The 26,605-nt window shown below is 35.6% G+C and overlaps 1 protein-coding gene across 6 annotated transcripts in view; it reads right to left on the bottom strand.

Annotated features, from left to right (window-relative positions):
• Nucleotides 1-208: 208 nt before the first annotated feature.
• Nucleotides 209-26,605, bottom strand: part of LOC123547195 (shootin-1-like) — a 74,274-nt gene continuing 47,877 nt past the window's right edge. The window contains exons 13-21 of one of the 6 annotated variants that reach the window (XM_045334108.2): nucleotides 25,871-25,917; nucleotides 25,210-25,322; nucleotides 23,242-23,316; nucleotides 20,743-20,808; nucleotides 17,802-17,922; nucleotides 16,789-16,852; nucleotides 12,957-12,985; nucleotides 8,101-8,142; nucleotides 209-6,322 (exon numbers count right to left, since the gene is read on the bottom strand). In XM_045334108.2, the coding sequence (XP_045190043.2) occupies nucleotides 12,961-12,985; nucleotides 16,789-16,852; nucleotides 17,802-17,922; nucleotides 20,743-20,808; nucleotides 23,242-23,316; nucleotides 25,210-25,322; nucleotides 25,871-25,917 (511 nt within the window). In that variant the 3' untranslated portion in view covers nucleotides 209-6,322; nucleotides 8,101-8,142; nucleotides 12,957-12,960. Of the gene's footprint in view, nucleotides 6,323-8,100; nucleotides 8,143-12,956; nucleotides 12,986-16,788; nucleotides 16,853-17,801; nucleotides 17,923-20,742; nucleotides 20,809-23,241; nucleotides 23,317-23,420; nucleotides 24,529-25,209; nucleotides 25,323-25,870; nucleotides 25,918-26,605 lie in introns of those variants that run through there. The other 5 variants (XM_045334110.2, XM_045334105.2, XM_045334107.2 and 2 more) reach the window with 5 other exon arrangements.

Genomic DNA, 26,605 nt, shown 5'->3' with positions numbered 1-26,605 from the left:
CAATCAAAGGAAGGAAGCAGTCATATGATTAAATAGGAATAAAGAATATTACACAAAAATATAATTGCTCTTTGACAATCAAAGGAAGAAAATGACCCTGTCTTACTGCAACAAGTTATGTTAGCATCTTAATAACAGTGACGGGTACATCAAAGACTAAATCTTCATCTTGTGTCAAGAAAGTACCAAAAACAACAACATACCATGATAATGATCACATTTTATTCATATCAAACACATCGATGAAAGCATGTAGGACCTAATTTAACAGCACTATTGGCAAGATTTTATACACAAAGCAAACATACTACTTGTACAAACATCGTTTTAAATTTAAGTATGAAGTCGAATAACATTCCAGTATGTCTAGAATGCAATGTGTCTAGAAAAGCATCAGACCCATGCATGCCCCACCAGTTTACTTTAAAGCTTACAGCATAGTTATGATCGAGTTAAATCATATACTGTCCACTGTCTTTCAATAATTTAAGGTAGTTATGCACATTTGGATCAAAAAGTTATCTGCAACAAAGAACTTGATAAAACCCTGATTTTCAAAACTTAAAAATATACTAAATTTGGCAAATAAAAAAGAAAGGGTCATGTGCTTGCTTTTTAGCTGGACTTGTTTGAAAACAAAAACTTGATCTACGCAAATTATCATAATGGAAGTCTATGAGAATATCACAACTTAAATGATATTTTTGCTAATAGAAATTGTCTTCAACATGGATTTTAATGAAACTTCTCACACACATAGGTATATGGTATATAATCCGGGGAAATAGAATGTATGGGTCCGTGAGCATGCTTTTAAGATATATGCCCGTGATTAAAAAAGATGAACATATTTCAAACTCATTATAAAGCATTTAATACTAAGAATTATTTAACAAGTCCAAATTTTTTAATATATTTTAGAAAGATAGTAACATTATGCGGATAAATGGTGTTACACAATCACTTCTAGTTTATCAAACATGCAGAACTACCTTAATGCCAGGCTTAAGAACATATGCAATGTTCTGTTGTCTTATATTTCACAAGTTCATAGCTTCTCTGAAACACTTTGCTCAACTTTCGTAACATGAAACTAAAATTGTAAGTTATATCAAAATGACAAAAACTTGCCAAAGTATGTAAAAATATACAAACAAATACTTTTACAAAAGGACTGTCCATTAGGAAGAGCATCACTATAATAAAAGTTTTAACTGTTGAATAATAAAATGATATGATATACACATACGAAAAAACAGTGTAACATAATTTCTGAATTTTAAATGATACACTATACACATATGAAAAACAGTGTACATTGTAACATATTTTCTAAATTTTAAATGATTATAGACTCAAAATGACAACCATTATTATACTGAATCTGCTGAGAACAAACAAACCCTTAACAAGGAATCATCTGGAACTGAAAAGAATAAGGCCATGAAGGACTTAGTTTATACTAATTGAAGCTTCAAGCTTATTTGAACCACTCCCGAGTCCACTTCCTGGAAAAATCAGTACTGGTGTCATGTGAGGCGTGGTCCTGACCCCAGTTGGGATCGAACCAAAAAGCTCTGGGTTCAGCAGCCGACACCTTAACCACAAGACCACTGCTCCTCTTCAAAGTGAGCTTACCGGCGGACAGTTGGTTATCAATGTATCTGAAGGAGTCTTGTATAAAAGTTACTCTGGCATTAACGTTTTCAGTCTCAAGGTCGGAGTGACCTTGACCAGAGTGACCTTCACCATTGATGTCATCCAAAACAGAGCCTAGAGGCAATCATAATTATCAAGTACAATGGCAAATGTAACACTCTCTATGTTAACTGACTGGAACTAAAGAAAGACTGGCAAGCATGAGAAAAACTATATTGTCTCAGAAAAATTGACGATAACAAGCTAAATTGATTTTATTTAATTTGGCTTTTATGGCGCATAAACCATATAGGTTGTATGGCACCAAATAGGACTAAAAATGTTGGTATCACATCTAATTTACATGGAAATAAAAACATGAAGTATGGAATCAAAACTTTTATAGCTGCTGGAATGGCAGAGATACAGTAAAACCAGGTGTTCAGACCCTATTAGTCACTGCTGATTTTTATGCAAAGTTAAGACAGTGGTTCCAATTCTTCTCATATAAGGATCGTCCTAGAACCACATGGGGTGATAACAAGCTAGGAATTACCAGAATTACCATTACAAATAACACAATATCACACATAGTGAATGTATAAATAGATCTATTTTCAAATTGATAAATTTCTAAACTACAACAAAGCTTTTGTGTCATCTAATGTATAAACTAAATATATATGATATACAATCTGACTAAAGTACATCTCCTATATTACGCTACGCATAGGATCTGAAAACGACCTATTCATTGCCTCGTTCTGACGGCTCTTTCACTAGCCAATCAGAGCCTAGCTTACAACATCTTGCAAATCTACATGTAGCATTGACTTTTGATATTTACAATTCTTATGTCGTAATGTATCAGATAGCCGGTTAGCTCAGTCGGTAGGCCACTTGCTTTGTAAGTGAGGGATCCCGGGTTCGAGTCCTGGAATAACCGCATATTTTTCTTATCCTCTGACAATCGAACAAGTTGTCTGATTGGATAACATAATAATAGCAATAATGGAAATCCAAAATATACAGGAGACGAATGTGAATAGGTCGTTCTCAGATCTTCGTTTAGAAGATCAAGTACTTTAGTCAGATTGTATGATATACACTCTGTAAGTTAGATATGTGAAAATATGTGCTGTATGAGACACTTTAAAATACACTAATAAAAATTGGAATGAATTCTGTATCCTTACAAACCTTTCTTTACAACAAGAAATTTCATAGACATGTTATCACATGTGTATCTTGGCAAACAGAAATAGCACATATATTAAAACAACCCTTCAAACAAACAATTACATGTAAGTGGAATGTTCATACATAAAGCTCAAATCAATATGGACAATAATATAAATAATGCTGAAATCAACCTTAAAATGAAAGAAAATTGTATTTTAGTGAAAAATAAAAAAAAAGGTTGTTTTGACAATCAATGACCATCAATATCAAAATCATGAAAAAGGTCATAAAAATGAAAATGATCTTTCCCTTATATTTATATACAATACCTAGAGAAAAATGGCAAATTAATTTTATCATAAACGAAAAGTTTCATCTATAACTGGAATGTTTCATTATCAAAGTTTTGTATAATTAGATTCTCATCTATAGACAAGACGACCATGATGGTCCTGAATCGCTCACCTGTTCCCACATGACCCAGTTTTGAGTATGACGTCGTTTTTTTCTATTATTTGACATAGTGACCTAGTTTTTGAGCTTATGTGACCCAGTTTTGAACTTGACCTAGATATCATCAAGATAAAAATTCTGACCAATTTTCATGAAGATCCATTGAAAAACGTGGCCTCTAGAGAGGTCAAAAGATTTTTTAAATTTTAGACCTACTGACCTAGTTTTTGACCACAGTTCACCCAGTTTCAAACACGACCTAGATATCATCAAGATGAACATTCAGACCAACTTTCATACAGATCCCATGAAAAGTATGGCCTCTAGAGAGGTTACAAAGTTTATTTATTATCTGACCTACTGACCTAGTTTTTGAAGGCACGTGACCCAGTTTCAAACTTGACCTAGATATCATCAAGGTGAACATTCTGACCAATTTTCATGAAGATCCATTCAAGGGTATGGCCTCTAGAGAGGTCACAAGGTTTTTCTATTTTAAGACCTTCTGATTTAGTTTCTGATCACAGTTGACCCAGTTTCAAACTTGACCAATACATATATCATCAAGATAAACATTCAGACCAACTTTCATACAGATCCCATGAAAAATATGACCTCTATAGAGGTCACAAGGTTTTACTATTACTTGACTTACTGACCTACTTTTTGAGGACACGTGACCCACTTTCGAATTTGACCTAGATATCATCAAGATGAACATTCTGACCAATTTTTATGAAGATCCATTCACAACTATGGCCTCTAGAGAGGTCATAAGGTTTTTCTATTTTTAAACCTACTGACCTAGTTTTTGATCGCACGTGACCCAGTTTCGAACTTGACCTAGATATCATCAAGATGAACATTCAGACAAACTTTCATACAGATCCCATGAAAAATATGGCCTTTAGAGAGGTCACAAGGTTTTTCTATTATTTGACCTACTGACCTAGTTTTTGAAGGCACGTGACCCAGTTTCGAACTTGACCTAGATATCATCAAGGTGAACACTCTGACCAATTTTCATGAAGATCTTGTGACATATATGGCCTCTAGAGAGGTCCCAAGGTTTTTCTATTTTTAGACCTACTGACCTAGTTTTTGACCGCACGTGACCCTGTTTTGAACTTGACCTAGATATTATCAAGGAGAACATTCTGACTAATTTTCATAAAGACCCCATGAAAAATGTGACCTCTAGAGTGGTCACAAGCAAAAGTTTACGCACGGACGGACGCACAGACGACGGACGCTGCGCGATCACAAAAGCTCACCTTGTCACTTTGTGACAGGTGAGCTAATAAAAACGGAATGTAATTGGGCACTGTTACAAATGTATATATCAAACGGTGGAAGTTACTTTTTTCCAAAAAAAGGAGAAAAAACAAAACAGTGTAATCATAAGAAGAGTTGTTCTAACTTTTGTATAATAAGCTATCAAAAACATATTTAACCCTTAGCCTGCTGGCGGCAAGTGATTCTGCCTTTGCGACCAGTGCAGACCAAGATCAGCCTGCACATCCGTGCAGTCTGATCATGGTCTGCACTGTTCGCTATTCAGTCAGTTAATTTTCAGTGAACACACCTTTGAGTAATAAGTGGTACTGTCAAAATTGAAAGATGGACCAGTCCATTATAGAAATATAGCAGGGTAAGGGTTAATCAACCTTGTGTCAAAATAAAACTTTAAACAAATTACTGGCAAAAACCTAAAATTCTATAACTAATATAATTTCAATATTTTCACAGATGTAAACAAAAATTAGATATCTTCAAAAAATTGATAAACTTTATGCAAAAAATCAACAACAAATTATAAAATTTAAACATAAATATACAAGAGGTTACAGGGAACATTTGTTTCAAATATCTACGCATAATGTATACATTTCGGAAGCTCCTCTATGAGTTATACAGTATAATCTAAAATCCTAGGAATATTTGTGACATAACCTTTCCTACAGTAAAAAACATCGACTTAATTCCACAATGCTGTAAGTCCATATTGGTATTCTGAGAAAAACAAGGTGTCTTGAAATTTGCATAGTTAAACATTTTTTTAAATCCCTTTTTTTTGTTGTATTAATTAATTCTATAAAGCTGTAAATAATATGAGCAGATATGGCTCTTCAGGATGAACATAATGATACCAGAATAAAATGAACAAGAGCTGTCTCCATAGGATGACACATGCCCCCGATGGCACTTTGAATGAATAGTTATGGCCGATGTTAGAGTTTAGGACCTTTGACCTACGGAGCTGGGTCTTGCGCGCGACACGTCGTCTTACTGTGTCACACATTCATGCGTAGTTATTTTAAAATCCATGCATGAATGACAAAGATATGGACCGGACACGCCCATCAATGCACTATCATGAAAAATGACCTTTAACGTCTAAGTGTGACCTTGACCTTTGAGCTACGGACCTGGGTCTTGCGCACGACACGTCGTATTACTGTGGTACACATTCATGCCAAGTTATTTGAAAATCCATCTATCAATGACAAAGACATGGACCGGACACTCCCATCAATGCACTATCCTTTAACGTCTAAGTGTGACCTTGACCTTTGAGCTACGGACCTGGGTCTTGCGCGCGACACGTCGTCTTACTGTGGTACACATTCATGCCAAGTTATTTGAAAATCCATCCATCGATGACAAAGATATGGACCGGACACGAAAATTGCGGACAGACTGACAGACCGACAGACCGACGGACCAACAGACCGACAGACGGACAGACGGTTCAAAAACTATATGCCTCCCTTCGGGGGCATAAAAATATTTCTAAGTACCTATATACAGCATTCTGGAATTAAGCTGATGATTAAAGTCTATCACCTCTAAATGTATGATTGCTACTACAACACTATATGATAGCGCTTAACATTGCACATGCTTATGGTGCATATGCATTGTAGTAATACAAGAAGAACATGATAAGAATGTTAGGAAGCCCTGCACATTGCACAAATCATTGTTCATCTGAATGCCAGTGATCCTGTGGTCAGATCAGGAGTTGCTGAACACGTCATCTTCAGCACTGTAAAATAATGTATTTTAAATAAAGTTCGATACAAGAAATATATTCATCATTTTAAGAATAATCTATCTATATATGCTCTTCATACCAGCTAAGCAAATCCTGCTTGAAAAATGAACAATGTCACTCTTAACCTTTAGCCTGCTGGCAGCAAGAGATTCTGCCTTTGCGACAAATGTAGACCAAGATCAGCTTGCATATCTGTGCCGGCTGATCTTGGTCTGCACTGTTTGCTTTTCAGTCAGTTAATTTTCAGTGAACACTCCTTCGATTAATAAATGGTACTGTCCAAATTGAATGACAGACCAGTCCATTTTAGAAATTTAGCAGGGTAAAGTTTAAATGAAAGTAGCAATATTTCAGCAAATGTACTTGTATCTAATCTTAACATAAATAATATGAAGTTTCCTATCAATTTTGCATTGTATGTGTTAATAAAAATGAAACATCACTCATACAGAAATGTGTAATGAATATATCAAATATGATCCTTTATTAATGTTGATACTGATTTCAAATTGCAGTTTGTTGCAGTTTACAGCAAACAGTAATGGTTGTATCATTTCAATAATCCAAGCCAGAAACATACTGATCAATCGGGAGTATACATCTACTCAACAATAAAACAACAACACTCAGAAATCAAGTACTGCACAGTCTATGATATAGCTGAAACAGTATCTTCTATATTCATTATGCAGGCAGATATGCAACACCGTTTATGACAGAATGAGCATTTTTCACTGTTTATGTACTTGGACATATTTATGTCTGTGATATTAATATAGAGCTCACAACATTCGTATCACCCACACTATGAAACTAGAGCTATCAATAAAGGCGATTAATACCCCAGATGCCGCTTTGATACAAGGAAAGTAAAATGCTATGGTCATAACCTTTGACCTTCAAGCATAACCTTGACTTTGGATCTAGTAACCTAAGCTGAACACTCTGCAAGTTGTCTTGATGAGGTAACTAATGATTCCAGTTTTACAGTGGTTAATAGCTCACAACTTTTGATCTTTGATCTCTAAGTATGACCTTGACCTTGGACCTAATGACCTGTTTGTGTACCCTGAATATTGTCTGGATGAGGTTAACAGCTAATAACAATTTTTATGAAATTCATATAGTTGTTTAGGAGATAAGGAAGTGTGACCTTGACCTTGGACTTAATGACCTGGTTGTGCACCGTGATTGTTGTCTGGATGAGGTTAACAGCTAACAGTAATTTCATGAAATTCATATAGTGGTTTAGAAGATAAGGAGAGGACATAAATTTAGGCATCTTAGTGTGACCTTGACCTTGGTCTTAGTAACCCACAAAGTTTAGCTTTTTGACCTTTGACCTACTTTCAATTATGATGTTGAACATAGTGACCTTGGTTGAGTGCTGTGCATGTCATCTTGATGAGGTAAACAACGGATGCTAGTTTTATGAAAATCTTCCTTGCGGTTTTGAAGATAAAGAGCAGACATGAAGTTGAGCTTTTTGACCTTTAACCTTCCAGTGTGACCTTTACCCCGGACCTAGTTACCTAGGCTGTGCACTCTGCATATTGTCTTGAGTAGGGTCATGATGCAAGTTTTATGAGGATCTTCCTGTTGGTTAAGAAGACATGGAGTGGACACAAATTACAGACAGACTAACAGACAGACTTGCATGACTTCAATAATATAAAACAATAAACTTTGTATCATAAACATGTCAGAATTCTTTTAATTTCAGGGATCAAGTTTGCAAGCAAAGTAAATGCAAGAATGAAATACCTTACCTTTTAGAGCGTACTAATGAAGCTTGCCGGGAGCTGCTGCCTCTGAGGATAAAGCACAGAAATGCAGAATATTAGCTAAGCAGAGAAAAACACACAAAGCACAGTGTCTACGCAGTATTTGAAATTAACATTACATTATAGGACAATTCCTTAACTTTATTTTGATATGATTCAGAACAATACTGTTTAAGTGATCTTTATATGAAGATTTATCACAAACAATATGTTCAAACTGAAAAAAAAATGTTCAGAGGTTTCAAGAGTAAATTTGCATAATTGTTGTTTTACTTCATCAGGCCTGACAAGAACCCTACATTGTATATTCAATTTCAAACAAAAATGTAAAGGATTTTGTAATTTATTATGTCTGCCACTCTAAAATACATTGTGGATAAATTACTACTGTCTGCCACTCTAAAATACATTGTTGATAATTTAATTATCTCTCCCACTGTAAAATACATGATTGTATTGTAGATAATTTACTAAATCAAATATCTACCACTCTAAACTACATAGTAGATAATTTATTACTGTCTACCACTCTAAACTACAGTGTACATAATGGGGTTATTATAACAGTAGCTCAATCTGGGATGCTGTATTCGGCTCGAGTGGATTTTTGCCAGATCGGATCTCTCGAGGCACGCAAGCACCAAGTGTGATCCAACCATGCAAAATCCATGAGAGCCGATAACAAAATCCCAGATCTAGCTACTGTTATAATGACCCTTTTGTTATATACCTCAACCTTTTTGTTTGTTGTTTTGTTATTGAACGAAATCTTCAATGTTTATCAATATTCAAATGGAACTAAGTCAAGTTTTATGTGCTATATTTGTAGAACTGTGTCAGGTCATGCATATTTATGAAAGTAGTCCAGCAGCATACAATACGGAAGGTACAATATGGAATTTAAAAGGTACAATAAGGGATTTTTTCTGTCTGTTCATATTCAATTGTGAAATACAAGCCGATTTTTTACAGAATTTAAAGGTATGTAATAAAATTAAGTACTGTCTTCCACTCTAAAATACATTGTAGATAATTAACTGCAGTCTACAACTCTAAAATACATAAGTCTAGTAAATAATTTACTACAGTACTGTCTACCACTCAAAATACATTGTAGATAATTTACTACTGTCTACCACTCAAAATACATTGTAGATTATTTACTATTGTCTACCACTCAAAATACATTGTAGATTATTTACTTCTGTGTGTCTACCACTCTAAAGTACATTGTAGATAATTTACTACTGTGTACCACTCAAAATACATTGTAGATAATTTACTACTGTCTACCACTCAAAATACATTGTAGATAATTTACTACTGTCTACCACTCAAAATACATTGTAGATTATTTACTTCTGTGTGTGTACCACTCTAAAATACATTGTAGATAATTTACTACTGTCTATCACTCAAAATACATTGTAGATTATTTAGTACTGTCTACCACTCAAAATACATTGTAGATTATTTACTACTGTGCATCTACCACTCTAAAATACATTGTAGATAATTGACTACTGTCTATCACTCAAAATACATTGTAGATTATTTACTACTGCGTGTCTACCACTCTAAAATACATTGTAGATTATTCACTACTGCGTGTCTACCACTCTAAAATACATTTCATTGACATTAATAGAGCTTCTAGACTCAGACAGGAAGTAGATCACTTGAACAAAACGTTATTCTGTTAATTGTATTTAATCCTTGAAACTGCAATTATTGAAAAGAAAAACACCAAACATAAACTCAGGTGAGAGGAAGAAAAAGGAGCTACTTCTGTGAAAGCAAACAGGGGAGTTAATCATGTGATTACTGTTAACCTTAAGCCTGCTGGCGGCAAGTGATTTTGCCTTTGTGATCAGAGTAGACCAAGATCAGCCTGCATGTCCGTGCGGCTGACCATGGTCTGCACTGTTCGCTATTCACTCATTAAATTTTCAGTAAACACCCCTTTGAATAATAAGTGGAATGATGGACAAGTCAAGTTTAGAAATATAGCAGGGTAAAGGTTAAAAAATGTTTTTGCTTGATATGCCTACTTTTTCGTAACTACTTTTGTTTGCATCACCTCCAGAGGAGAGAGTCTCACTAGCACAAGCATTACAGCTGTATCATTCACCACCAAAAAGGCAGTATTTAACGGGGACGTTAAATCTTTTTGAAATGTAATCATATACAACCATAATTAAATGCTATTGGAAACAGCAAGTATGTGCTCAACAAAGGTAAATTTTATTTAATGTTGCTTTGTGAAACAATGAACATACTTAGCACTGTAGAGATTTTGTGCGGGTCTTATTTTCAAGAACAGTTAAAACCAATTATGCCTTACCCCAGCTATTTTGCTGGTACCCAATCATGATAAACCTATCAACAAATGTGTGCCTAACGGTTAACCTATACAGTATTACGAGTTAAGTGTAATACCATTCCGTTATATCATTTCGATTCTGAAACTTCCTTTATACAAGAGGACCTTGATGGTCCTGAATCGCTCACCTGACCCACATGAACTGAGTATGAAGTCGTTTTTTCTATTATTTGACATAGTGACCTAGTTTTTGAGCTCATGTGACCTAGTTCTGAAACTGACCTAGATATCATCAAGATAAAAATTCTGACCAATTTTCATGAAGATCCATTGAAAAATATGGCCTCTAGAGAGGTCACAAGGTTTTCTATTATTTGACCTAATGACCTAATTTTTGAAGGCATGTGACCCAGTTTTGTATTTGACCTAGATATCATAAAGGTGAACATTCTCACCAATTTTCATGAAGATCTCATGAAAAATATGGCCTCTAGAGAGGTCACAAGGTTTTTCTATTTTTAGACCTACTGACCTAGTTTTTGACCACAGTTGACCCAGTTTCAAAACTGACCTAGATGTCATCAAGGTAAACATTCTGACCAATTTTCATGAAGATCCCATGAAAAATATGGCCTCTAGAGAGGTCAAAAGGTTTTTCTATGTTTAGACCTAGTGACCTGGTTTTTGACCACAGTTGACCCAGTTTCAAACTTGACCTAGATATCATCAAGTTGAACATTCAGACTAACTTTCATACAGATCCAATGAAAAATATGGCCTCTAAAGAGGTCACAAGGTTTTTCTATTATTTGACCTACTGACCTAGTTTTTGACCACACATGACCCAGTTTCAAACTTGATCTAGATACCATCAAGATGAGCATTCTCACTAATTTTCATGCAGATCCCATGAAAAATATGGCCGCTACAGAGGTCACAAGTTTTTCTATTATTTGACCTACTGACCTAGTTTTTAACCGCATGTGACCCAGTTTCGAACTTGACCTAGATATCATCAAGATGAACATTCAGACCAACTTTCATGCAGATCCCATGAAAAATATAGCCTCTACAGAGGTCACAAGGTTTTTCTGTTATTTGACCTACAGACCTATTTTTTGAAGGCACGTGACCCAGTTTCGAACTTGACCTAGATATCATCAAGTTGAACATTCTGACCAATTTTCATGAGGATCTTATGAAAAATATGGCCTCTAGAGAGGTCACAAGGTTTTTCTATTTTTAGACCTGACCTAGTTTTTGACCGCACGTGACCCAGTTTCGAACCTGAGCTAGATATCATCAAGGTGAACATTCTGACCAACTTTCATAAAGATCCCATGAAAAATGTTGGTCACAAGCAAAAGTTTATGGACGCGCGCACGCACAGACGGATGGACAACGGACGCCACGCGACCACAAAAGCTCACCTTGTCACTTTGTGACAGGTGAGCTAATAAAACAGTAGATCAAAATGAAGAAATGTAACAGCACTTTGTTTTTTTGTTTGTTTGTTTTGGGTTTAACGCCGTTTTTCAACAGTATTTCAGTCATGTAACGGCGGGCAGTTAACTTACCCAGTGTTCCTGGATTCTGTACCAGTACAAACCTGTTCTCCGCAAGTAACTGCCAACTTCCCCAGATGAATTATCAGAGGTGGAGGACGAATGATTTCAGACACAATGTCTTTCATCAAATCGCCACGGAGAACATACGCCCCACCCGAGGATTGAACTCGCGACCCTGCAATCCGTAGACCAACGTTCTCCCTACTGAGCTAAGCGGGCGGGTAACAGCACTTTGTCTCGCCGCCTGTATGGCGTTAACTAATACGTCAACATGATGCCAGATTTCCGTGTTTTAACGGAAATGTGCATGGATTTTTTATATAAGAACTTCTTTAAGTGCACAAGTTTTCAAGTACTTCAACTAACTGATCTAACGTGACATTACTGGAAGACAGTTTTCCGACCAGCGGAGTCAGAGAATGGGTTAACTTTCGTCTGACTTGAAAATGCATTGCCAATACTGGTGGATAATATGGTAGGATACATGTTGGGGAGATGGAATATTGTCTAAAAACAAACATTTTACATGCACAACATGGAAACAGATTTATTTCAAATACGAAACAAGATTTTAAAATGTATGTGAAGGTTTTTCCTTTGGTGACCATAAAGTTATGAGATGTCATTTTAGTACAAAATTTGTTATTGGTTGTGAAACATCTAAAACTGTCTAAATGTGCTCTGATGGTTAGAATAAAGACTGTTAATTGTTTAAACTGGATTTCAACGGCACTAATGAAGATGGGTGCTGGATGTCCAGGCGAGATGTAGGCATACAGCTATAACGTAATAAACGGACAGAATGGAGCAATCCCCATATACCATCCCATAGCCCCAGTTTGGTGGTTAAAAAGATATACTGAGAACTGAGTGCAAAACTACTGTATCTAGTTTTCTATACATATATTCAGTTACAATAGTTTCACACTCACTCCTTGATACTGCGTTACCTTCTTAATGCTTCCATTTTCGTCTCAAACTAAACAATAATTATCATATACTTGTAGTGCATTACATATTTAAACAATTCTAATAAAAGCTCTGGAAGAAACTGTAGACTAAATGAAAAGATCAAAGACTCTATATAAAGGTGTAAAGTAACTATGGCTACAGGTGTGCAACATTTATACTGCCAGGAGATACAAGAGCCAATCATTATACAACGCTTTCTGGTACAGTACACTTAGGTACATTGCTACCGGCTTTTTGCTGTATAATTTCGTAATTTTATCATCTTAAGATAGAATACGGTTACCAAAGGCAATTTCAATGATGTTGGTTTTTTCTAAAATGCTTCCCCCCCAAAAGATGTATGATGAACTTTGTCATATTTATGGAAGACTGGAATTAAATGAGCCGTGCCATTGGAAAACCAACATAGTGGGTGTGCAACCAGCATGGATCCAGACCAGCCTGCGCATCCGCACAGTCTGGTCAGGATCCATGCTGTTCGCTAACAGTTTCTCCAATTCCAATAGGCTTTAAAAGCGAACAGCATGGAGCCTGACCAGACTGCGCGGATGCGCAGGCTGGTCTGGATCCATGCTGGTCGCACACCCACTATGTTGGTTTTCCCATGGCACGGCTCAAATATAAAACCTCCTACTTAACAAAACACTTTAATTTGTTGCCGAGATGTACAGTTGAAACATATAAAGCATTGTAAGATGAATACTTACTGCAGAATCTGATTTGTTTTGCTATATTTGCTAACTGACTGTATTCATGAAAATCAACATTTACACATGAGCTCGTAGAACACGAAATGCCCCCCCGCCCCCCCCCCTTGATGCATTCAATAATTGCGCACGGAACAGAAATTATTTGGTCACTGTGCACTGGAGGTTTGATATACTAACCTCAAATCAATAATTATTACATACTCGTTTCTAATCCCCGTTAAATTACACTGGTACTGGAAACGTCAATATTTTTCCATACACTGACGCCTGAATTTCATATCAGGTGCGTGACATAATTCAGTGTGTGTTTGTTGCACTATTTTTTTCTTTTTAGTTCAGTATTGTCAATCCTATTCAGGCTATTCAACATATTTATGACATTTACATAATATTTATATGTGTAGATGCGTTTGTAATAAAAAGGTTATTATCTTTGCATCGGGAAATATGCACTCGTTCTTCAGCGGAAGAATATTGCGCTCCTAAAGTCTCGCAATATTTCCGCTGAAAAACTCATGCATATTTCCCGATACAAAGCTAACAACCTATAATTATGGGTCATTTACCAGTCATAAGTAAACTCTTATCAAATGTGATCTTAGACCAAAGCATTCTCTAGTTTAATTGGCAAAAAAGTTCTACTGTTTTGGGTCAATCTGACCCTGACCTTTGACCTACTGACCTCAAAATCAATAGGGGTCATCTGCTGGTCATGACCAACCTCCATATCAACTTTTAAGATCCTAGGCCCAAGCATTCTTGAGTTATCATTCGGAAACCATTTAACTGTTCCGGGCCACTGTGACCTTGACCTTTGACCTACTGACCTCAAGATCAATAAGGGTCATCTGCTGGTCATAACCAACCTCCCTATCAACTTTCATGATACTAGGCCCAAGCATTCTTGAGTTATCATCCGGAAACGGAGACAGACAGACTGACATACTGACCGACCAACATCTGCAAAACAATATACCCCACCTTCTTCGAAGGGGGGCATAATAAGTACCTTTTCTGTTAAAAACATTTCTACATACTTATTCAATAAGTTTGCCAAATATCTCGAGCATTCTACCTCACAATTCAGTCTTGTGACAATAACCAAATTTACATTAAATTTATTTTATCAAATAAAGTTTGGCTTCACTGCCTGCAGCCTTCTTACTTTTATAAAGATATATATTCATCCAACAAACAGGACGTGATGTCAATAAACGATTAAGAACCGAGGAAGTTTGGATAAAAAAGCTTAGAACCAAATCACCAGAAGGACTTAATTTACAACAATGACAGAACCAATATATTTCGCTACAAAATTAGAAGATTATGAAAGGAAAAACAATACCTAGCCAGAATACATATATCTATGTGAAATCTGTGGAAAAGAATGCACAACAAAACATCAGAAATACAGACACAAAATAACCCATGAAGACCACGACATGAGATACAAATGCTCATGGTGCGAGAAATTATATGTCAGGAGAGATAGAGCACAACTCAACCAGGATACATGGTTTTGAGGAAAAAGAATTTGTGAATGTCACAGTGAAGAAACATGACAAAGAGGTAACTTTTCCTAGATTACAGTACCCCACTCACAAAACTCTAATGAAGGCACCTAATTTTAGGATCATGCTTGGAAAAACCGGAATGCCGTATATCAAGATAACACCTAAGATGACACCCAAGATGACACTTAAACATAGCAGGAAGCCTAAGGAATAACCACCGATCGGAACACTTACATTCGATATACCATCGCCATTGTCGCCAATCCAACCAACACCCTGTTCCAGCACGGATACTTTATGTCAGGACGAATACGGAATGTTCAGTAATGAGAATGAACAATTAATTTGTGTTAACAGAGTTTATGGAATATTTAATAAAGATTAAATTTCTTTCTACTAGTACAAAAACTCTAAAAACAAACTCCTTTTACATTTGGACTGATGCCAACAATTTTTGGACAGTTGCCAGAACCAATCTATTTATAGTAACATTTTGTTATCAAAGTCGTCCACATTTCATTTACTTCAGTGTAGAAATTTCTTTGTATTTTATCCTGATGAAGGTCATTATATGACCGAAACCAGTAGATCTTATTAAATTAGTTAACTATACCCGGTGTTTGATGCGTTGTTCCTCTTAACTCTCTTTTATAAACAGTAAAGATATATTTTGTAAAACTAAAACAGTCTGAAAGATCAAGATGTATAACTGACTGTTCTGATGTCATAAAGCAAAAAAAAAAAGAATAATGGCAGCATGAGGAAATGGCCCATAAATTCTTGACACCCTTACCAAAGCATAATGTTCAAGCCTTTGCTAAAACATTCCTAGGGGCTAGCTGTTACAAGATTCGGCAAATATAAAGGTAAGCAAACAAAACCATAAATCAACACACAAGCATATAGAGAGAATATCACACAATACAGTAGAATATATGGGAAGTATGATCTGCCATTTTTCTCTTTTTGCTCATGACAGTCATGTAAGTGTCTGTTTTAGCATACCAAGATAATTTAAAAAAAAAATTGTACAGAGAGAATACAGAATTTTTATACAAAAATGCCACATGCTTCAAAAGAGGACTATTAGGGAGATTTCAAGAAATGTATAACAAGAGGGAAACTTGAGTGTAGTGCTGGATTCATTTGACTGAAGTTTAAATCTTCATTTACTTAGAACTAGTGATCAGAATAACATTACATGAGTTGTGCCATGAGAAAACCAACACAGTGGCTTTGCGACCAGCATAGATCCATACCAGCGTGCATGTCCGCGCAGTCTGGTCAGGACCCATGCTGTTCGCTTTCAAAGCCTATTGTAATTAGAGAAACCGTTAACGAACAGCATGGACCCTGACCAGACTGCGCAGATGCGCAGGCTGGCCTGGATCCATGCTTGTCGCAAAGCCACTATGTTGGTTTTCTCATGACGCGGCTCACATAATGAATGGCTCTGGTATATGATATAACAGGCATGTAAGATAATTATACTCCATTTGTCATAAAAAACTTTAATTTTCATGTTGAACTTGAAACCCTCGATTGTTCTGTATAACATTTCCAATTTAAAATACTCTGATACTTACAGCACTTCAGATTCTCTTTCTTCTGTAACCAATGACAACTTGTTACGTCTCTGCACGTCTGGAACTAGGTATCAACATTTTATTGAATTATAAAATACATTTTTATCTTAAAGTGACTCATTTACATTTTTTTGGGAGATTTTTTTTCTCTCATAAAATTCAATAAAATGCAGGTGCTGAACAAACTTACTGACATGTCAATTTTGCAAGATATCCTTATAAATTACAAAAAGAATTAAGCAGAAGGTAGTTAACTGTCATTACACTTTTGAAATAATGGAAAAAATCAAAATTCTCAGAGTCATATATACACTCTATGCCAAACTTAGTGGAAATGAACATGTTGAAAATTTTCATCGGAGCTAATTGGGTGATTAGCTGTAATATTATGTGACATGACAGTTTATGCATCTGTACAAATAAATGACAAATATCAGCTTCTGTGTGAATACTTGGACTAAAACTTAAATATTTTTAGCACTAGTGGTCCCTGCAAGAAGCTAAGCATCCACCTTTGAACAAAATTGGGAGAGGACCTTATAACGATACTACAGACCAAATCTGATGAAGATGTATCGAACACTTAATGTGAAGAATTTGTTTTTTCTATTTTTAGCTCTAGCAGCCCCTAAAAGGATCCAAGTGCCCCCTTTTGAACAAATGTTGGATGATGCTACAGACCAAGTTTGATGAAGATCTATCAAGTGGTTCGTGAAAAGAAGTCATTTAAACATTTTGCCATTTTAAGCTCTAGTGGCCCACTAAAGGGGCCAACAGCTCCCACTTGAATAAAATTGGGGGAAGACTTTACAACAATGTTCTGATGAGCTAAAAATAGCTTCAATCACAAAAAAATACATATCAAATCAAATTACCTACAATTCATATCAAGGGCAATTCATTTACCCACCTTTATTATGAGATTTTGTAGGTTATTCATTGCTAGATCCTATACATAACCAAAATTTGTCGCAAAATAGTAAGGACATTCCAAATACAAATACTGCACCTACCAGGATCTACCGAGTGTGATTTCTTCACTCGTCTAAATGTTCTAGCTAGTTCCGACTCTCCATGCTCTGACTCTATCGGGGACAACAAATCACTCTCACTGTGAGTCCTCTTCATCTTGCTCTGTAATCAGTAAAGTATACTACTTGTCTTGTGTAGTTTTAAAGAGGCATACCCTATAACTTGGCGCACCTTAAAACTGTCCGAAATTGATTTACTTACTGACATTTATAATCTTATATCGAACGACTCCAATCCAAGATCACTGGACCTTATCATTACCCCACAATTCTTGTTTCTCTGTCACTTTGGTTTTGCGCCACAGCAACACCTACAGTGCGCTTATCCTGGCATAGCAATCGGAAGGGGATAGTTAGCAAGGTAACATGGGTACCATCGGATAGATATTGGAATGCTTTATAGTTCTTACAAACAAGAGGACCATGATGGTCCTGAATCGCTCACCTCTTCCCACATGACCCAGATTTTAGATATGACGTCGTTTTTTTTATTATTGAATAGTGACTAGTTTTGAGTATGTGAACCATTCTGAATTGACATAGATATTATCAAGATAAATAATTCTGACAATTTTCATGAGATCATTGAAAATTGGTCCTTAGAGAGTTATAAGGTTTTTCTATTAGTTTGACTATTGCCCTAGTTTTCGAAGGTATGTGACCCTTTTTTGAACTTTAATAGAATCATTAAGGTGAACAGTCTCACTAATATTTTATGAGTCTCAATGAAATAATATGGCTCTAGATGGTACTAGTGTGTATTTTTCTACTGTTTTATACTACATGGCTTAGTTTTTGACGCACGGCCATTCGAAACTGACCTAGATATCATCAAGGTGATATTCGATTCAATTTTTCATGACTGATCCATTGTAAACATGGCTTCTCTAGCAGAAAGTCAAAAGATTTAATAATTTTGACCTAATGACCTAGTTTATGATAGCATTTGACCCAGTTTCAAAACTTGACCATAGTGATATCATCAATGATGTATACATTCAGACCAACTATTCATACAGTATTCCATGAAATTTATGGCCTCTAGAGAGTACACAAGGTTTTTTTTTTTAATGTGCCTACTGACCTAGTTTTAAAGGAACATGACCAGTTTCAAACTTGACTTAGATATCATCAAGGTGCACATTATGACCATATTTTTTATGGAGAAGTCATTCACAATGTATGGCATTAAGAGAGTAAACAAGGTTTTTCTAATTTTTGAAGATCTATGACCCAGTTTTTGGATATACACAGACCTTTTGAACTTGACCTTAGATATCATCAAGATGAACATTCAGACCAATTTTCATACAGATCCCATGAAAAATATGGCCTTTTAGAGAGGTCACAAGGTTTTTTCTATTATTTGACCTACTGACCTAGTTTTTGATGGCATGTGACCCACTTTCAAACTTGACCTAGATATCATCAAGATGAACATTCTGACCAGCTTTCATACAGATCCATGAAAAATATGGCCTCTAGAGAGGTCACAAGGTTTTTCTATTATTTGACCTATGACCTAGTTTTTGACGGCACGTGACCACTTTCGAACTTGACCTAGATATCATCAAGATGAACATTCTGACCAATATTCATGAAGATCTCATGAAATATATGGCCTCTAGAGAGGTCACAAGGTTTTTCTATTTTTAGCCCTACTGACCTAGTTTTTGACCGCACGTGACCCAGTTTCTAACTTGACCTAGATATCATCAAGATGAACATTCAGACCAACTTTCATACAGATCCCATGAAAAATATGGCCTTTAGAGAGGTCACAAGGTTTTTCTATTATTTGACCTATTGACCTAGTTTTTGATGGCACGTGACCCAGTTTCGAACTTGACCTAGATATTATCAAGGTGAACATTCTGACCAATTTTCATGAAGATCTTGTGAAATATATGGCCTCTAGAGAGGTCACAAGGTTTTTCTATTTTTAGACCTACTGACCTAGTTTTTGATGGAACGTGACCCAGTTTTGAACTTGACCTAGATATCATCAAGGTGAACATTCTGACCAATTTTCATGAAGATCTTGTGAAATATATGGCCTCTAGAGAGGTCACAAGGTTTTTCTATTTTTAGACCTACTGACCTAGTTTTTGACGGCACGTGACCCAGTTTCGAACTTGACCTAGATATCATCAAGATGAACATTCTGACCAACTTTCATAAAGATCCCATGAAAAATGTGACCTCTAGAGTGGTCACAAGCAAAAGTTTACGGACGGACGGACGCACGCACGGACGGACGACGGACGACGGACACCGCATGATCACAAAAGTTCACCTTGTCACTTTGTGACAGGTGAGCTAAAAAACATTCAACGATTATTGGTCTTACTAATGTAAAATTTAAATCAGATATATTTCTTCTTGTTGTTGTACAATAAAAAGGTGGATAGCGATTTATTATAAAATGTCACTATATTGCTGTTTACATACCTAAAACGACATTTTTCGATGCAAGTTTTCAGTAACTGTGAAATTTCACTTACCCCCGGTATTTGTTATTTTAGGTTCATTTAGCTATTAATATAGGTTCTCTGTATCTACTCCCCTCGTTATAGGGTATGCCCCTTTTAAGTCACATCGACACAATTTTAGAACATATAGAGTGGTAGGAGAAGTCTACTAGCATCCATTTTTATCTCTCCACATGCAACTTTACGCTGATAATTATGATTGTGACTGTTTGTTTCGTCATTGTTGTTCATTTGTTTTATTTGTCAGTGTTGTTTTGGGTGTAGAGGAATATCATCTGTACATACACAGTTGTATTGTTTTGTTTTGGGGAGACTGTGTTCTTTAAACATGGCTTTTTCTACTAAGCAGAAATTCTCAGGAAAAAGACACTAAGCATATATTTGAACCAACATACCCTAAGGTAACATTTGACCTTACAGAAATTACTTACCATGATGTTGTGTAGTTCACTCATTGCACTGTTATCACTTTCAGATCCTGGTGATTGTGGAGTATCCTACAACATAAAGATATGTCAGCTATAAATTCCATTATAAGAGACAGCAATAACAAATTTGGTATGGTTATTTCTGCTTTTAACGGCTGTCCACAACATATTAAAGATAAATAATATTGAACAATGTTTAGTATAAACACAAAAAGCACATGTATGAAAGTTATTTTACATAATACTGGAAAAAACGTGTAGTTTCAAATTGTTCTGTTTTCAGCTAGAATATAAGTTAAAGATAAAAGAGAAGTTTATCTAATTTGTGAAGAAGAATACAGTCTTTCTGGTATATAAACAGTTTTATAACAAGAGCTGTCAGAGGACAGCAACAATCGACTATTCAACAGCCTTGTCAATTGAATGAATATAAAAGGAAAAAGGGGCATAATTTTGTAAAAATGCAACTTAGAGTTATGAACCCTGTGCAGCACATGCCAGATCTTCACAGTGAACAAGTGTGTGAAGTTTCAATCCATTCCCATCAGTGGGTACTGAGATACAAGTTGAAAAAGGGGCATAAATTTGTAAAAAAGCAAAATAGAGTTACGGAACATGTGCAATGTAAGTCAGTTTATCGCTGTAAATAAATGTGTGAAGTTTTAATCTATTTCCACAAGTAGTTACTGAGATACCAGCTTACATACAAAAACTTAACCAAACTGGGACGCCAATGCCGACACTGACGTCCAATAGCTCTACCTATTCTTCGAATACTCTGAAATCATTTAAATTCGCTTGCATGAAATTTCGCGCAATGGTGAAGAAAGACTGTTTCGCGCAGGCTTTAATTTGCGCATTTTCAATTTATAAATGAAAAAACAAAATTAAAAAATAATATTAGCGTGGTTTTAAATTCACGCATTGGTTCTAGCACGAAATACGCGAAAATTCGTCCTACGCGAATAAAAATGATTTCACAGTAGTTGAGCTAAAAATGAAAAGTGTAAATAAAGGCTTGTAAATTAATACTTATCTTCTTTCTACTAAAAACAATATATTCTGATTATTTACACCAACACCACTCAGTTATTCTAGCGAAAAGCAAACCTATCCCCATATTATATAATGATACATTCCTTATCTAATGGAGTGTGACAACGATACTGCAATTTTAAAAATAAATTACTTTTATGCTAGAACAGGAACTCGTATACAACATTAAATATTCACAGCTTGTAAATATTTTTCTTATTCTGGTTGGGTTTAATGTCTCAATGACAATTATAGGATACAATGGGTGACATATGATGGTACAGGAAGACTCCAGATGCCCCTACAGACATTATTTCATCGCGGGTATGCACCTTGGTAGAAACACCAACCATCCACAAGCCTTCACATGAAAAATGAAAAAATTCGACACCGGACAAAGTGAGGTTTCAAACTAACAGTAGTAAAAACAGCAAGATATTTACAGTCAGCCACATTAACCACTCAGCCAAGGGGGCCCCTACACATCTTTGAAATACAAAATTATTTTTAAATCCATGTTTAAGCAAAGCATCCATTCCAAGATGTTACAACACTGTTCTTGAATGTGACTACACTGAATTTAGTACTCTGCCAGCATTCATCGAGACAGCAAAGGATATTATGTGCTGCACATTCTAGATGTCTGTGGCACTTCTGTAAAAACTTTTTTCAAAACACTGCTTTAATTTGTGAATAACTCATTAAACTGTATTTATCAGATTAAAACCAAAATTGATGAGCCAACAGTCATGTTATGTACTAACTTGTGAAGCAACTTGGATATAATATTATAGTGAATACACCGTATTTCTGGCAAATATTTTTTTCTTCAAAATATCAAATTTTTACTATAAGCAGACACTCGACTAAGGCACAAGCTGGTACTTTTAAGGAATTATATATATTTCAGATGTGAAAACAGGCAAGAAAAGTTTCAAACTGACAATTTTAGATAAACCAGTGATGAAAGAAACCTCTCACATTCAAATGGATATTCGGGTTATATTCAATTCATCTATGTTATGTGAGCAGACATATGAGCCATGCCATGAGAAAACCAACATAGTGGCTTTGCGACCAGCATAGATCCATATCAGCCTGCATGTCCGCGCAGTCTGGTCAGGACCCATGCTGTTTGCTTTCAAAGCCTATTGCAATTAGAGAAACCGTTAGCGAACAGCATGGATCCTGACCAGACTGCGCAGATGCACAGGCTGGTCTGGATCCATGCTGGTCGCAAAGCCACTATGTTGGTTTTCTCATGGAGTAGCTCATATACCAAAAATGTTACATTGTAAAGACATAGCATCACTACAGAGAATGCATACCTAAGTTAATATGTTAGTAAGGGTTAGAACTATGGTGGTTATATTGGTGCAAAGAAATCAAAATGGTGCAAGCTATAACTGGTTGTAGACTACTTCAATATATTTTTCCAGTATCAATATGGAGTCTACATTATTTCACCTGTCTTTCAACATCATCTAAACTTTTAGATTTTAGGATCATTCTGAAATCTCCAGACCCTGCATCACCACTCCCCTTTGAAAACAATAATATTATCAAATATCAGGCTTGTCCACCAGATAACTTGTAAAAAAATATAACATCACGTTAGTTCTAGAAAACAGTGTATTTTCTTTGAATGAATCTGCGATATCATCACTATTAGGGTGGCTTACACACATGACTTTTTGGTAGCGTACACACATGGAAGACTGAAGTCAGCAATCTTAACCACATTACCACAAAAACATTCCAAACTTCTAGCAAAGTTAAAACTTGCATTTTCTTTGAACTTAACATTTACAATTTAGTTTAAAGCCCTCACAAGTCATTTTAGAATGATCGTGTCAAGTTATCACAAAAAATATTTGAGCCCCGCCATGAGAAAACCAACATAGTGGCTTTGCGACCAGCATGGATCCAGACCAGCCTGCGCATCCACGCAGTCTGGTCAGGATCCATGCTGTTCACTTTCAAAGCCTATTGCAATAAGAGAAACCGTTAGTGAACAGCATGGATCCTGACCAGACTGCGCGGATGCGCAGGCTGGTCTGGATCCATGCTGGTCGCAAAGCCACTATGTTGGTTTTCTCATAGTGCGGCTCATTTTCAAATCACACACACACATCATTAATGGTGCAATTGTAATTAATCTTGCTCACATCAAAGTACATGGAAACTGGAAACTGTACACACTTAAACAGAATGTTCAAATTCTTACATGTTAAAACTGCAAAAGGAAAAACTGACAATTTAAATCATCAAAAATTTCACTAAAATTCATAGAATTTTAAAATAAGTTTTGGTAAACGACTCACATAAATTTCAGTATTACAATGTAGTTATAAATTTTGTTTAAAATTAAGTTTCTCTTGAACAGCAAGTCAAACTTAAGCTGGTGTAGATTTTAACAACAAAAAAATGTAGGAGGAGCTAAGTAAGATATTAACAACAAAAAAATGTAGGAGGAGCTAAGTACAAAAAGTATAGATGAAGCTATAATATACTGAATTCTAAAAAAAGGTTTGTAACTCCAGAAAAAGTTAATGGACATGGAAGTCACAAAAATATGCAAATGCAGACTACATAATGTTAATGATGTACACAAAGTTTTATTTCAAATCAATTAGAGGGAAACTGTAGGAAAAGTTGTATGCACAGTTCAAACACTATATAACAGGTAATACTTCCTTGGTCTTTGGCATTACATGTAGTAGGAGACCCTAGTCCAACTAATTTGACACGATCCTAGGAAATATCGAGTCATTTTTCTTATGGGCAGTATCTCCACTCCTGTCAAACACACGAAAGACCAAAATAGTGGAGGAAATTTACGATGAAATTGTCATCGATGCCGATTTTGTTGCGAATATGAGATAAATTCAAGTAAAACTTACATGTATCAAAAGGGTATTCAATTTCTCATTGATTTATATGAAAATTATTAAATAATTTCCAAAATAATTACGAATTTTCCGGTGATTTAAACCTATGTATGTACTGTACATGATTAATATTTACCGCATCTACTCGGCAATATGCACAAGTGATAAAACCAATAACTTTACATGACTGTGTACTGTGATTTATCCTCCATTATTTTGGTCCTACGAAGTTTTGACAGACTGCCCGTCACAAATATAAAACAATCTGACAGTCAAATTATTTTGACTATAGAAGACCCCTGTTTATGATGTATCCATAAATTACATTGATCTGTAGTCTGGTATTTTTCTAAAATCTTTGTATAATCAAGTCATGAGACTTAAACAGTATTAAATCCAAAACACCAAAAGAAAGAGGTCAACTTATCTACTGTATTAAATTTTACTTTTATTTTCTATTTCAAATTCCTATCTGTATATAAAAGAGCAATTTGAATTGCCAAAAGACTCATTTGATACAATTCTGAAAACATATGTTATTTACCCTTTTTACTGGTTTCAGTGTAGGTCGTAGTGACTTCCCTTTCTTGATGTTCTCCATCATCTCGTCAAGAGCTTTATTAAAGTCAGTATTCACATTTGCTCCAGCAACTTTCACTGCAATATATATTATACCAGATCTATATAACACCCTTTGACATGACAAACACATTCAAAGGCACTTTACAGTCAAAGGCAGCCACTCAGGGCATCAATTCATCCCCTACCAGTTCAGACTTAGAGCAATCTGACCAAAGGAACAGAGCTAGAGAAAGCCCCAATAACAGAGAGAGAAATCTTTTAGATACAGACATGTCCGCCTAACTTATCATCACTAAGAGTTAACGTTTTACTTATTCATTAACTTCATATCATCAATAAGTGATCAATATACTTATTCAATATCATTACTTTAACCCTTAGCCTGCTGCAGGCGAATTTAACAGCCTTTGCAAACAGCTTGGAACCAGATCAGACGCCGATTAAATCGGCGTCTGATCAGGTTCCAAGCTGTTTGCTACTCTGACAATATTTCTTCCAATTTTGGAGCAAACTGAATGAACTTCACAATTTTAGCAGACAACATTTCCAGCAGACGACAATTTATCTAGCATGCTAAAGGTTAATAGATTTGCATTACTGATTACCATAGAAAAAACACTTACATTTTGCTCTATCACCTTTCTTTTTTCTAACAATTCTGGATAAAAATCTGAAAGTACAAACAAGCAATGATCATTTCACAGTCTTATAATGTAATATAACAGAAGTAAAATTATATACAGATGTAAGAAATTATTTGAATTTTGAACTCTGCTGGTATCATGGGATAATGCTTTTCTAGACATGTTAACATATTATATGTTAATATTTCAGTTTTAATGCTAGAGAAGACCCAAGGTGCCCCTACCAACATTATTTCAGACATAAGTTGGCTCCTGTATAGATCCATCGACCATCTGCAAGTAAGCGAGACAACTTTCCCACAAGAAAGAATTCTTCTGGTAGCGGACCATAAAAGACAAGCTGCACATTACATAAGCTTCTTTTGCAATTTAGTATTTTCAAATTTTTTTTAATGGAAAGTTATTTGTGACTTGAGCTACTTCATGTCTAAAGAATGCCAACTTGCCTAATGAGAGTATGTAATAACACAGTACTTTCAGAATGCAATCATGGAGCCACCACCTTAAAATGAAATTTTCAACCCAAAGAGGTGCGAGTAAGGTATATCAGTTAGTGACTCCATTTTGCAAACTAAGTGGCAATACTAATAAATGTTTCAGGTTGGTATTGGTTTTAAGTCACACCTATGCAAACTTAGGTAATATAGCAACTTTCAGACTTTTCATGATGGAGGAAGACCCTAGGTGTCCCTCCAGGCAATAGTTTGGGCATAA

The sequence above is a fragment of the Mercenaria mercenaria genome, chromosome 9, assembly GCF_021730395.1.
Source record: "Mercenaria mercenaria strain notata chromosome 9, MADL_Memer_1, whole genome shotgun sequence".
Taxonomy (NCBI): domain Eukaryota; kingdom Metazoa; phylum Mollusca; class Bivalvia; order Venerida; family Veneridae; genus Mercenaria; species Mercenaria mercenaria.
This window is presented reverse-complemented; position numbering and strand designations above follow the sequence as displayed.